The 12,330-nt window shown below is 49.7% G+C and overlaps 3 protein-coding genes across 3 annotated transcripts; 1 reads left to right on the forward strand and 2 right to left on the reverse strand.

Annotated features, from left to right (window-relative positions):
• Positions 1-511: 511 nt before the first annotated feature.
• On the reverse strand, positions 512-3,534 carry STEHIDRAFT_78900 (kinase-like protein). The gene is made up of 5 exons (XM_007303969.1): positions 2,546-3,534; positions 1,739-2,492; positions 1,374-1,651; positions 1,073-1,304; positions 512-1,008 (listed from the first exon to the last, which is right to left on the reverse strand). Exons 1-5 carry the CDS (start codon positions 3,521-3,523, stop codon positions 587-589), a joined length of 2,664 nt encoding a protein of 887 aa, XP_007304031.1. The 5' UTR covers positions 3,524-3,534; the 3' UTR covers positions 512-586.
• A 3,664-nt stretch (positions 3,535-7,198) lies between these two features.
• STEHIDRAFT_156746 (uncharacterized protein) lies at positions 7,199-7,898 on the forward strand (the record flags this gene model as incomplete). Its single annotated transcript, XM_007304084.1, has 3 exons — positions 7,199-7,398; positions 7,446-7,786; positions 7,843-7,898. 3 exons carry the CDS (start codon positions 7,199-7,201, stop codon positions 7,896-7,898), a joined length of 597 nt encoding a protein of 198 aa, XP_007304146.1.
• Positions 7,899-10,554: 2,656 nt separating this feature from the next.
• STEHIDRAFT_110946 (uncharacterized protein) lies at positions 10,555-12,330 on the reverse strand (the record flags this gene model as incomplete). Its single annotated transcript, XM_007304085.1, has 4 exons — positions 10,555-11,002; positions 11,836-11,939; positions 12,159-12,197; positions 12,223-12,330. The coding sequence occupies 4 exons, from the start codon at positions 12,328-12,330 to the stop codon at positions 10,555-10,557; spliced, it is 699 nt and encodes a 232-aa protein (XP_007304147.1).

Consider the following 12,330-nt stretch of genomic DNA (forward strand, 5'->3'; position numbering starts at 1 on the left):
GTTCCTCGATGGTTCCAGCTGTTCACAAGAGTACTGATATTGTGCCCGGTAACGGATTACACTCTATTCGCAATAATTTCGGTATACTGTAGTGGATTAGAGAATAAAGAGAATAAAGAGACTCAAGTAAATGCAGAGGATGTGGTCGTCGAGAGGAATGAAGAGCCTGAGCAGTGACGACACTTGGCTGTGGGCCTGTGGCACCTCAGTATTCGCACGCCGCCACAGGCCGCCACACGAGGGCCCGGGGGTTGCAGCGGTCGGGTTGTTATTTCAACTGAAATGTTTTCGCCTTCGGTTTCGCAACTAGTAACACAAAGGACCAGCATCCTATTGTTGGTACGGTCGCCATCGAACGTTCGCCTGGTTTCGTCGAAGTATCCGTCCGGCATGTATCAGGTATACGAAAGTAGGCAAACCGCATTACAATGGAAATCACGCTATCCTGCCATCTCCAACAGCTTATGCAAGGCTTGTGCTCAAAATTGGTACATCGACGAGAAACAAGATTGAAATGAGTTTATTCCCGCACCTGTCGACAGCGACAGGGCATTGTATATTAAAAGACAGTCATAACCGCACCCCGTCAAAGTAACTCCTCAACGGGCCTCTTCGTATCCGGCACTGCATTCGGATCGACGACGAACCTGTATTCCGGAGGGAACAACGTTCCTTTGCTCGCCAACTCAGGCTTCACCCAGTCGAAACTCCCATCATTCTCCCACCCGTTTGCCGCCAACTCATCTTCGAGCAGAGCGAGAAGGTAGCGATAATCGGGCTTCTGCTCGAACTCCAATCCATGGGCGTGGGCCATCCACTTTTCAAGCGCGCGAGGGGACTGAGCGAGGAGATCCGAAAAGGCTGGGTACCCAGGTGTCTTCATAAGGCCCATTCTCTCAAGCTTGGCTTCGACGCTGGGAGCAGAGATGCCTTTCCAGGGCAGCTGTCCGTGCAGCAGCTCGAGGAGAGTGTGCCCGAGAACAACAATGTCATCGCGGCGACTGTTCTCTGTGGTCGCACATGAGTGTTCGTGATGAGATTTGACAGAGAAAGGGGAGAAAATTGATCATACCAAGGCCTTTGTGCGTCCAATGGCTACAGTATCTCCATGTTCCGTAGAGCTTACGCCCTGTGCGAAGAGGTATGTGTTTTCCGCTCATTGGATTGACATACATAGTGGCCAAGCCAAAGTCGAATGCGTAGATGCGGGATGCTTCCTCCGGAACGCCACCTACCGCAAAATTATGTGGCTTGATATCGCGTAGGATGACACCGCGCGAATGGGCGAATTCGACGAAGTGCAACTAATAGTAGTCACACAATGAGTTTGAATGTAGCTCACGCGGATGACACTATATTGAAGATGGACGTACAATTGAGATACCGGCCATGAGCACAGACCGAAGAGACAACTTTCCCCGGCATGCACGGCGGAGATCGTCAAGATTCGGTCCAAGCCAGTCCATAACAAGAACGTCGGCGTTCCCCATCTTCCCGCTCCAGCGGACGGGAACAACGTTTGGACAGCTCGAGAGTTGCTTGTATACCACCGCCTCGTAAGGTACAATACTCTTCACTGTCTCGTACGATATGGAGGCCTTCACCACGACATCTTCACCTGTGAGCCAGTTAATGCAACGAGCGGTCACCACTGGGTTCCGATGCAACAAGAGAGCGAGTGAGTTGATGGCGTTCAAGACGGAGTGTGACTAAGAAGAAGACGAAAGGGAGGACTCACCAATATCACTATCTTTGTAAATCCGGAACAATTGATATATACCAGCCACCCTTAGATTTGGGACCGTGACTCCGCGGTCCGGAACACTGCGTCTCCAGAGCGCTGGAGCGGAGACAGTGGTCGCTAGATCCGTCAGGGATGTCACCATTGTCGACCTCGCTGTATACGTTCTCTTGAGCGCCTGCACTTCGAGTTCATCGGCCTCGGCGAGCAGCGCCGTCGCCATGCCCACGGCGGTGGCTGGCTCTAAGCTGCGCACGGACGACGAGGAGACGACAAGAATTTGATCGGGACTAAGAGGAGAGGGTCGAGCTGACGCGTAGTCCAAAACGCTCCGAAGTTGCTCCACACACGGTGCGAATAGACCTCGTGCATCGCCGGGTAGAGGGGACACCACGGGCAAACGAAGGTCATGTATGGCAGGCTCCAGGTATGCTTGAAATGTCGTAGCGTCCATGGCAGAATACCCGATAACATGGAAGCCCGAATGGAGGAGCTGCTGTACTGACTCGCGCACCGCGGATCTGAGTGGCGGACGAAGCACCGCCATCGCAAGAGCTTCCACTTTCAGATGGGGACGCTTCATTTCTGTTGCAAAGATACGAAGAGCGCGCCTAACAACGTCCTGGTATGTGCCACCTCCCGCAGCATACTCGAGAGCCTCCAGCTCGCGAAGCCGCCGGATAGCCTTGTTCCTCTGGGGTGTATCAAGGCGAAATTCGGCGAGGGCAGCGATAACGGCAGCATGATGGTCCTGAGGACATGTCAGTGAGATTATAATGCGGGTGGCGAGTGGTGATAACTTACGAAGAAAATACTGCACATATCAAGTACGATCATCTTGGGTGGGGATTTAGGGATAATAGTCTCGGCAGCATGCACGGGTACAAATGAATCAAATGGGGACGGGTCGTCATCTTCGTCGTCATCCTCGTTCGAAGACGGCTCCGTTATTGTCTTAGGAGGTTCCGATTCTTCGTCCATGGCAATTGTCATGCGGAACAGTACGGAGGAGTGCTCGTCGGGGAGAATGGGAACAATGCTGTCGTAGTTCCCCACTGGGAATTGCAGAACCCTAGTCTCGACGTGCGTGTTACGAAGCCTTTTGAGCCAAGTGACAGTTTTGGTGACTCCAAACCAGGAATAATCCTTGATGAGCTGGTCACAAAGCAGCAACTCGTTCCAGACGGTATCTGTCTGCGTGAAGGTGTCGGTAGATATAGGGGTTATCTCGAAAATGTAGCCTCTACGAGGTCTCGAAATCTCAGCTTGAGGCGGGCCGCTGAAGGATGACCACCCCGACTGAACTACGTCTGAGCCGCCAGAACGAGGCGGCGACATGACACGAGGCGGTCTCGCGTGGCGGAAGAATGAGATGAAACGTTCGATGCTAGCAGGATCGAGCTGATGAAAACTTTGGTCCATAGGACCTGAGGCGCGCATCTCGAATCGCTCCGATATCGCGGGGAACATGTGTAGGTAAAGAGGACCTTGAATTGGTAATGGGACATTGAGATGCAAGGGCGGCCTCTCATCGCCAGCGGTAAGCGGAATATAAAAGTCACGAAACGGAGGACGAGGCTTCTCTTGCGAGATGATGAAGAGTCCTTTGCCTCCATAAGGTGGGCTCGCCTCGTAAAAGCCCATGTCGGGCAGCCAATGGACACGAAGAGCAGCAAACGGGCGCGTTTGGAATAGATCCGCGACTACGTTACCGTAGTAAGAAGTTCCAGCCATGGAGAGGTGAGGAAGAAGCCGGGCTTGGACGAAGGCGTGAGGGAACATGGAGCTTAACGCGCGGGGACAATGCTGGACGCTGAACGCTGGAACGTAAGATATTTATACCATCTTCGGCAAATGCCTGCCTTCCCACAGTGGGCTGTCGCGGGAACACCCGTCGGAGATTGAAGCCAACCAAAGGATAGAGAAGGATAGGACTGGCCCTCTCCACAAGCATGATCAGACAATCTTCGTCTGATATACGAAAGGAAACATATCGGAGTTTAAGTTTACCGTTCCGTTTGTAGCTTGGTGGGCGAAAATCGATACGCATGCAGTGGATTTCTTCCTAATTTCTTCTCGACTTGTCTGGGACTTGCAATTGTTCAGGGCCAATGGTCGGCGAGGTGCGACTTTCACTGGGCGTACAATTCTCGAAGCAAGAGCAGGATGCAGGATGCAGGACGCGCTTGAACAGCGGCAATCACGCACAGGCACGAGCGCCGAAGCGCATCCTGCTCCTGCATCAAGAATCGACTCGGAGCACGCCCTGTTTCCGATCCACAAGGCGCGGAAGCATGTATCCCCCTGAACAAGCGTTGGTATTCGAATCCGTTGTTCTTCTGTGCGGCTGTAGCAATGACGATCATCGCAACTAGTTGTTACACACCTTCGCGAGCTCAACAGACGAGCCTTCTCCAGCGTGCTGTCAAAGTCACGGAGTTCTCATTACATTCAGGCCAGCTTCTTCAATACGCATTGATTCAGATGCATAGTTGTTGGGGATGGGAAGACTGGAGGTCATCCCCTAAATAGGAATCAGACTAATTATTATACTCTACAGAAGGAACGATCTTCTGATTCTCGGATGCTTCGCCATCCGATTTCACATACGACAGTCACGCTGGCATTCATAGCTTGTTTCGGCTACAAAAGGTTATTGTTATCGCCTTGAGCCTGGGATTCAGGTCGCATCACATCACACGAGTTCATGTTGTCACTTCTTGCACAACGCGGTTTACAGCTGGTAAAGAAACTGTAGTCCAGCGCCATTCTGCACTCACTCAGAGTCGTCATTGTGAAGTGGCGCGAGACGGAATAGATTTATATACTCTGCGTCCCCTTTTGGACGTCGTGATACTGTTTCGGTGGCATGCAGCTTTATGAATGCAGCTTTGGGAGGTTCACTCCACACTCTCACCGGCGTCAATCGACGTCAATCAGCCAAAACCCCACCTTGACGCGACAGCTCTGAGTGTGTGCGGAACAAAGCTGGACTACGGTTTCTTTACCAGCTGTACCACCATTCCGGATGCACAGTGACGGCCATGTGCCGATGCTTGTTCTTGCATCTGTGTTTGAAGTAACGATCTTTCGGCTCCTGAGAGGCGCTATCCGATGGCCCTGGACTCGGAGCTCGCTCACCAATTGTGCCACGTTTGCGTTGAGTCATCCGGACAAGACTCTAGGGATCCTTGTGATATATGTCGTACGATATTCTCAGTTCTCGTTTGACAAGACTAATGACGTTCTTTAGCTCGATGATCCGGATTTACTGCGGAGCATCAAGGGGCAGAGCTTCCTCTCCGGATTTGCTAGCGCTTTCTCGAGAGGTTGATAGGCCGTGCAAGAAGTCTTGAGGCACACGTGAGCAGAGAGAGATAATCATTATAATGATTGAGCAGGGATTGAGATACATTTAAGTGAGCACTGAATATGTATGTGGGTTTGGGCGAAAGCCCGCAGGGTTTTCCGATCCATGGAAACGGTGACCTGCAGAAGAAACATCCGGGGTGAGCAGCGATTGGGCTGGGCGGTCTATCGAGGTGCGGCGGGTGGGACAGATCGTCGAAAGCAATCGCTGATCTATGGAGACATCTCTGTGGACAAAGTGAGGTCAATACCGAAGTCTACGGGTCCATGTTAGTGGATGCACCAGCTGAACAGTAATAAATTGGTAAAAACAGTAGATCTATCACCAATAATCAGGAGGTACCGAGACGGGTCCAGTTAGGGCCATTGCTCGCCACCAAGCTGAGATTCAGTCAGTGCAACTCAAACGAAATCAAGGGAGAGGAGGGTGGGTGAGAATATTCAGAGACGACGCCGAGAAATCGCTGAGGCTGGCTAGGACGCGAGGTGGGGACGGCGGTGGTGGTCGCGGAAAGGAAAACTTTCCGGCTACCGCTCCCGCCGCATCCGGAGACAAACCTCTGTGACTCCACTCGTTCCTCCCTGCGTCACAGAGTCACAAAATATGTTACCGAGTGGTATGGTGGTTTACACACAAGCATCACATTCCTGTTTTTTGAAGCCTGGTAAGTCTGGATTGGGGTCTAGTCGAGTACATTCTCCGCCAACACACGATAATCTCATCCAATAGATTAGATTCCATCTCATTCTCGTAGATTGGACTCGGCTGGACTCCGATCGCGTCGATTCGCGTCGAATCGAGTCCTTTCACATCCAATATAAGTAACTCTCGTTTTGTAGTTTATCGGACTTGAATGTAGTATAATGAAATAGAATGGACTGCATTCTATCCCATCGGCGTCCATTCTGCTTCGTTGGACTCTTTTATGAGGGTCCCTTTTTAAAACTTCATTAAATAAGAAAATAATGGACTGAACTCCGAAAAACAGAAGCTCGATAGAACGCGATCACGCTCGGAAATTATATCTAGAGCTAGATATCAGCCCACGCACAGTTTTCGGGCGCGATGATGCGTCACGAACGCCCCGAGATCGCCGTCCTTTCGAGTCCGTTGGATTCTATTCGGATATACGCGAATAGATTGGAACAGATTCGCGTCGAACGGAGTCGAATCGCATCCGTTCGTGCCCGTTCGCGTAGATTCTGATACAATCGAGTACGTTGGACTCCGATGAAGCCGAACAGAGTTTAATTGTCTCCGGATAACCTAACACTGTGATTAAAGTCCAGAAAAAACCTTCATACTTCCAACATATGGTTCCTGTGAGCCAATTTTCGCCAGAAACAACCAAGGTAAGGTGAGTTTATTATGAATCCTTGGGCTACTGTTGAATAAGGCGTTCTATCTTTGACCCTGATGAGCGTAGGGATGATTCGATGGTGATATTGCCTGAAAGCTCCAATAATAGGTATGGATTGAGTCGGACAACTACGCTAGTGCCTGACATCGCTGACGTATCGACATTGTGACATTTTGCAGCGCTCTCAAGTCTCAGATTGTGAGCAACAAGAGTTCAATGCCGTACACCTTCAATGCAATATAGAAGTTATTGTTCTCTGTGGATCTTTTCATCAAGTACACTAGAAGTCTTGGGTGAGTGTTACAGAGTGTGGTCCGTGCAGCCGGAGAGGTTTCATGAGTACTGGCGCTACCAGAACACTATCAGTCGAGAAGTCCTCTTCTCTTCTTGATGAATGAGTATTGCTGTACTATGCCAGCATATCCTTCCATTCCCAGTGGCCTGGCTATCCGGTGTTATGGGGTGGTCCTGTTGTGTAGAAGTCGAATTCTCTCACACGCCACCGACTCGTTCTCTCAAACTCAGGAGATATCTGTCGAACCTGTGTATAGACCCACTCAGACGGAGTCTCATTCATCACTTCCAGAAAGGGCGCTGCGAAAGGTCTCATACTCCCACGACTCTGTGAGGATATAAATGCAAGCCTTCAGTAAGCTCCCTCATCATCATCTACCCGAAATCCAGCGTACTTCTCCGTCTCTACACGCTACGTGCTCCTCCTCCCAGCATGCCTCCTAAATTCAAATTTCAGCCCGGGCAGATTATCAACTACATGACCACCCACCCCAAGTTCGCTATCTCTTCTGCTTCGACGACGGGACGGCCAGCCCTCAAGGCCAGACCTTGCGTCGTTGTCACCGCCTCAGAGGATGGCTCAGAGATTACCGTCTTCCCTTTCTGTGGCGCACAAAAGGATAACAACGGCCAGTGGATTCCCCGCCCAAAGGCCTGTTGATTAACTTCATTGGCTACAGATTCCTCGCTGATCATATCGCTCTACAGATGAAAGTTGCAGATTGGAATCGGCTCGAATTCGTCAACGTCCAGTCAGGACAGAAGTATCCTGTACCCAGTGACTCTCTTAACCGGACGCCCATCCAGATACGGAACGACACTAGCAATGCACAGCCCACTGCCTTCAAGGGTATAAAACCCTCTTTTGTCTGGGTTGGCGACGAGGAAGGCGAGAAGATCAACTTGAACCAGAAACCTATCGGCATCAGTGATCTTCTGTCGCCTTATATCCAGGCAGAAGCAAAGGTCGTGGACGAGATCTTATCGAGGGCTGAGAAGATTACGCAACCTGCACAGCAGAGTACGCGCTGTCATATTTTATCTCGTCTTAAGCACGTCGTATTAACCGGCATACAGGCGGAACGAAGTCGCAGCCGGAGCAGGAGGAAGAAACCGATGACCCTGCTCATTAGTATCAGGTAATCTTGCGGTCCTATTCTTAACACGCTCGTTTCGATTCATCACGATTCTACTCTGCTAGGTGCTTGGATGTATTGGCTCTTGACGACAATTCCGCAAGAGGAACTTCTGTATTCTCAGAAATGTGGGGCGATGAATGTGACGCAGGAAGAATACGATTGTGATCTGATTCTTGTTAAAGTGTTTCGCTTCTATGTCATAAATTTAAAGAGAGGGGAGTTTACGCAAGGTGTTGTGAACGTGAGGTTTTTGGGTCTGGAAAGAGGTGAATTTAGGTAGACATGACACGGTGTCTCCGATCCACATCATACTTATATTTGAAGTCGCGTGAAACATCTTAATTCTTTATCTTTTGTTTGTTGTGCGTTTAAGGCTAGCCATTGCGGGTAAATTTTTTGTTGCATTACTTCAGCATGTTCCTCGGTGCAGTTATATTTCTGGAAAGTAGACTGGTATATAGAGCTGGGTCTCCTATGTCCCGATGATCATGGTCAAAAGTCGCCGTCACGTTGAACATAAATAGTAGCAGAACCCCTCGGATGATGACCTGGGCTACCGTTCTCTGATATTGGGCCGGTACGATGTATGATTGCCTCTCCGGAGTAAACGCAGAGTTAGTTTGACGTCTTACTCACCAGTATGAGGATTTATCTGCTATTGAAAACTGTCTCTAACTGAAAACCAGCGACGGGGTCCACACCTAATTTCGCCTTCGACGCATCATAGATGTCATGAATATCTGTGCGCTCTGCAAATTGCGGTCAGGAAGCTGCTATATAAGATGATTTTCTTGGGGGTGTGCCGTAGACTCGCATGGAAGGATGTTGGTAGGTACGTTACGTAGATTCAGTGTTACTTTGTTCATGTTGAAGGCAAACTCGAGCTGCTCGATTTGTGTCTGCAGATTTGTCGGTCATATATTAAAGAATCGTGCGGCAAAATGCTAACAGTACTGACACTCCTGCAGTGTTCCATACTTGGGGAGTTTGTGAGGGGTGTTCAGCAATAGCTCGCAGAGCAGCCAATACACACTCGGTTCTCTTCAATTTATTTTTTAAGTCATTTATGGAGCTTCATAGAGGCCAAAATTCTAGAAGCTGCAACGGGCACAAGAGGAAACCAGTTTGAGGAATACAGTCGATACACTCATACGGAATACGCCGATACGGAATAAATTTCCTTATATGGAAGGAGCTCGATTTCAGAGAATCACATACGGAGACTTCTTCTGTGCTTGTTTCATCGACTTGACCACCCAGATATATGCGCACATGCTATACAAATACATAAGAATACCTGTGCATTTAGAGCGAAAATTGGAAACGTTAGACTGATTATTCTGATAAGGAATATCCTCCGCGACTGTATTCCTTATGAGGTTATCTACTGTACCACTTCAGACCTTGATAAATTCGGAGATTTTGATCTGATTCTCCTCTTGTGTTGTTTGATTGTGTCCGATTTATGTGCATAAATCATGATCAGGAGGAATGGATCATGTCTACCGCATACCAATTTCCCCGGGGCACAGATCCATCGCCGTTGTTGAACGGCAGAACGTCGTCCTCGTCAAGCGAAATATCGAAGTCTCGCTTGCCAAAATGGGCTGATATTTCGATCTGCGCACACTCCGAACACCGTGGCAGAGCGCCACGTTTAGCACCGCTTTCAGCGGGGTTGGAAATGCCGCAGCCCCGGGATGGGGACCTCGTCGTGACCAATGTGCGGAGAAATTACCGAACACCCCACAAACCCACCGGAAACGTTCCGCACAAGGGTCCCCTCACTTTTTGATCTGTATAATCGCATAGTAGGAGGATAGCCTGAGTGAAAGTTTGCCAGCGTCCGTAGGAAGTTTTCAAGCTCTCAGGATCTTGGCATCAGTGAATATTTTTTGCGGTTTCTCTAATCCGAACAGTGGAGGAGTGATAGTAGGTTGTCGAGGCGATTGTGAAATAGCGTGAGCCAGTTCAAACCCGGGTGTGGGGACATTGCTGATGCCGCGAGAGTGACAGGACATCGCCTTTATGTTGCCGCAAATGCCTCTCTACCAAGCCTTTGCATGTACTTAGATCTAGTACTTGTCTTGGCAAATTGACGAGTGCTATCGAACAGGGTGAACGGCTTTCGAATTGGCTACTTGTAAATTTAGCGCTTGATTCTCTAGGTACTCTCAAGACTTACCTAGGCTGAACTTTCTGTTCCTTTCTCAGGCCATTCCTGACGCTCACAAGGAGTAAGTATAGCACACTTAGTTCCATTGGACGATGTTCAAGTTGAACGATGGTCTTATAGCCCGACTTTGCCATTGAGACCCCAATGGTCCACAAGTTGATTTCCACTTCGATACCTTTATCCATCAGTTCAAGGACCTCAAGATCAATACCTATGTCCACCCCTTTTTCTTCGTTTGGAAAACAGTGCTATAGTAATGAATGTGCTTGACAAACCTAATCCTCGTTACACGATAAGATATGCCCGGGGTAAATGGGGTCGCTTCCTTACTCACTTAGCAGACTGGAGACTCGTAAATTATGTACCCCTGACGATTTCATACAGCTTCCTATTCTTTTTTATACTTCTTGTATGCCGGTGAACTCCTGTAGTTTCAGACAAGTACGTACACCCTCGAAACGCTGCCACAAAATTTCAACCGTCGTCCTCATCGACCCACTTTCGCTTCCTCGTCCAAAACGGCGACTTCTCTCGCTCACTCGAAAGCTTCGCGACAGCTTCCGCCCGCCTCTTCAATGCCCACTTCGGCCACCTGGACAACCCCGCAGGCCGCCACATCCAAGGCTCCATATCTGCCACAGGCATCGCCGGCTCACTCTGGTACTCTCTCAAACATGGATCGTTGGTCTGCGAGTTCGAACCGGATGGATGATCCAATTTCCTACGTTTGAGTGATTGACGCCACTTCTCTGGACTAAGTTTCTCGACGGGTACGATCTTGGAGTAAACTTCAGTTGGATCACTCGGAGGTGGATGTTGGTCGTCAGGTTCGTAGACGGGTCCTCGTCGCTTCGCCTCTTCTTCCTTCTTGCGACGAGCTTCCGCTTTCTCGATTGCGTTCCCAAAACTGGGGATCGGAGACCTGTACAAAGGATCATCAAGAGGACAGTACGACCGGTGCGAGCCATCGAAACTTGGCAGTATCTTCTTGAAGGGTAGAAAATCCCGTTCCCATCCCGCTCGTACCAGATACCGGAGGCCGTAGACTCAACGCAGGACGGAGTGATGTGCTCATCTGGCCACCACTGACGGCGATCAGGCGGCGGCGTCCCGATTCTACTATGCTTCGACGAAGGGTGGGTCCAAACGGTCTCGACGAGGAGGCATCAGTTGCTCATTGGTTATGGGAGGGTCTCGGCGGGGTTTCGTGTAGTCAGGGTATAATTCTCGTTCATGGCAGTATAGTTTTCGGTCACGGCCGACGGAGGAGCAAATGGAGACAGAAGTTAGGGAGGATGCGTGGCTTTGTGATGAAGACCCGGAAATCGATGACGAAGAAGATTCCGATGGGGCCCTTCGACGAACTTTTCGGGCAGCTTGTCAACGGTGACCGGAATTGAGAGGAGGTCCGGGTACCTCTTCGCTCATCCAGCAGTCTCAAATCTGACGCGCGACGTTAATGGATTCGCTAAAACATTGTGGAATGAGCTCAGTCGGGTATTCGTCGAGTTAGGCGATGGTATTATAGATAGCAAGATACGGGTGGACGTGGCGTCGAAGCGGAGGGACATGTGTATAGGTTTTTCGATATTGGATGTGATTCTGTACACGCGAATGATGGGCTCGAATAAGACGAAATGGCTGCGAAAGGCACTGGATAGGAATAAATTGAAACTCCACGATGGAAGGCTTGTACTAGGTCTATAAACAATAGAATAAGCCGGCGACAACGATACCACAGGCTCATTTCCTTACTTCAGTCCACTTGGGTCTGCGGGAGTAGCGTAGAGCAGGGTGATAGAGTACTTATTTGCGGATTTGTTTTGATAGTTCGAGATTGGGAAGGATACCCCAGTATCCTTGGTCAAAATGTAACAGGACATCGTGCTGCACTGTTCATGATGTGCCAATTTTTGTACGTCCAATACTACGAAGAAACTCACGAAAGAAGACATTAGCAGGACTACTCAGGCAGAGGCTTTTGCCTCGCTGTCCCCAAACGTGAGCGAGACGGCACTGGATACTGCTGTGGTTACGTCAAAAATTGCAAGCAAAGTACAAGCTGAGGATTCACGTACCAAATCCTTAGGGCAGTGAACAGGATCCATCAACGGAACCTGAAATTTGAAATGGAGTAGGCACAGGTTCAGTATCCCATGTCAACAAAGACCAAGACTTGAATGGCTTGTTGCCGTGTGGTACATCAGTCGATGAGCGTGACTCCATGATGATAGTAGTAGGGTAAGACAT

Source organism: Stereum hirsutum (genome assembly GCF_000264905.1).
Source record: "Stereum hirsutum FP-91666 SS1 unplaced genomic scaffold STEHIscaffold_7, whole genome shotgun sequence".
Classification (NCBI taxonomy): domain Eukaryota; kingdom Fungi; phylum Basidiomycota; class Agaricomycetes; order Russulales; family Stereaceae; genus Stereum; species Stereum hirsutum.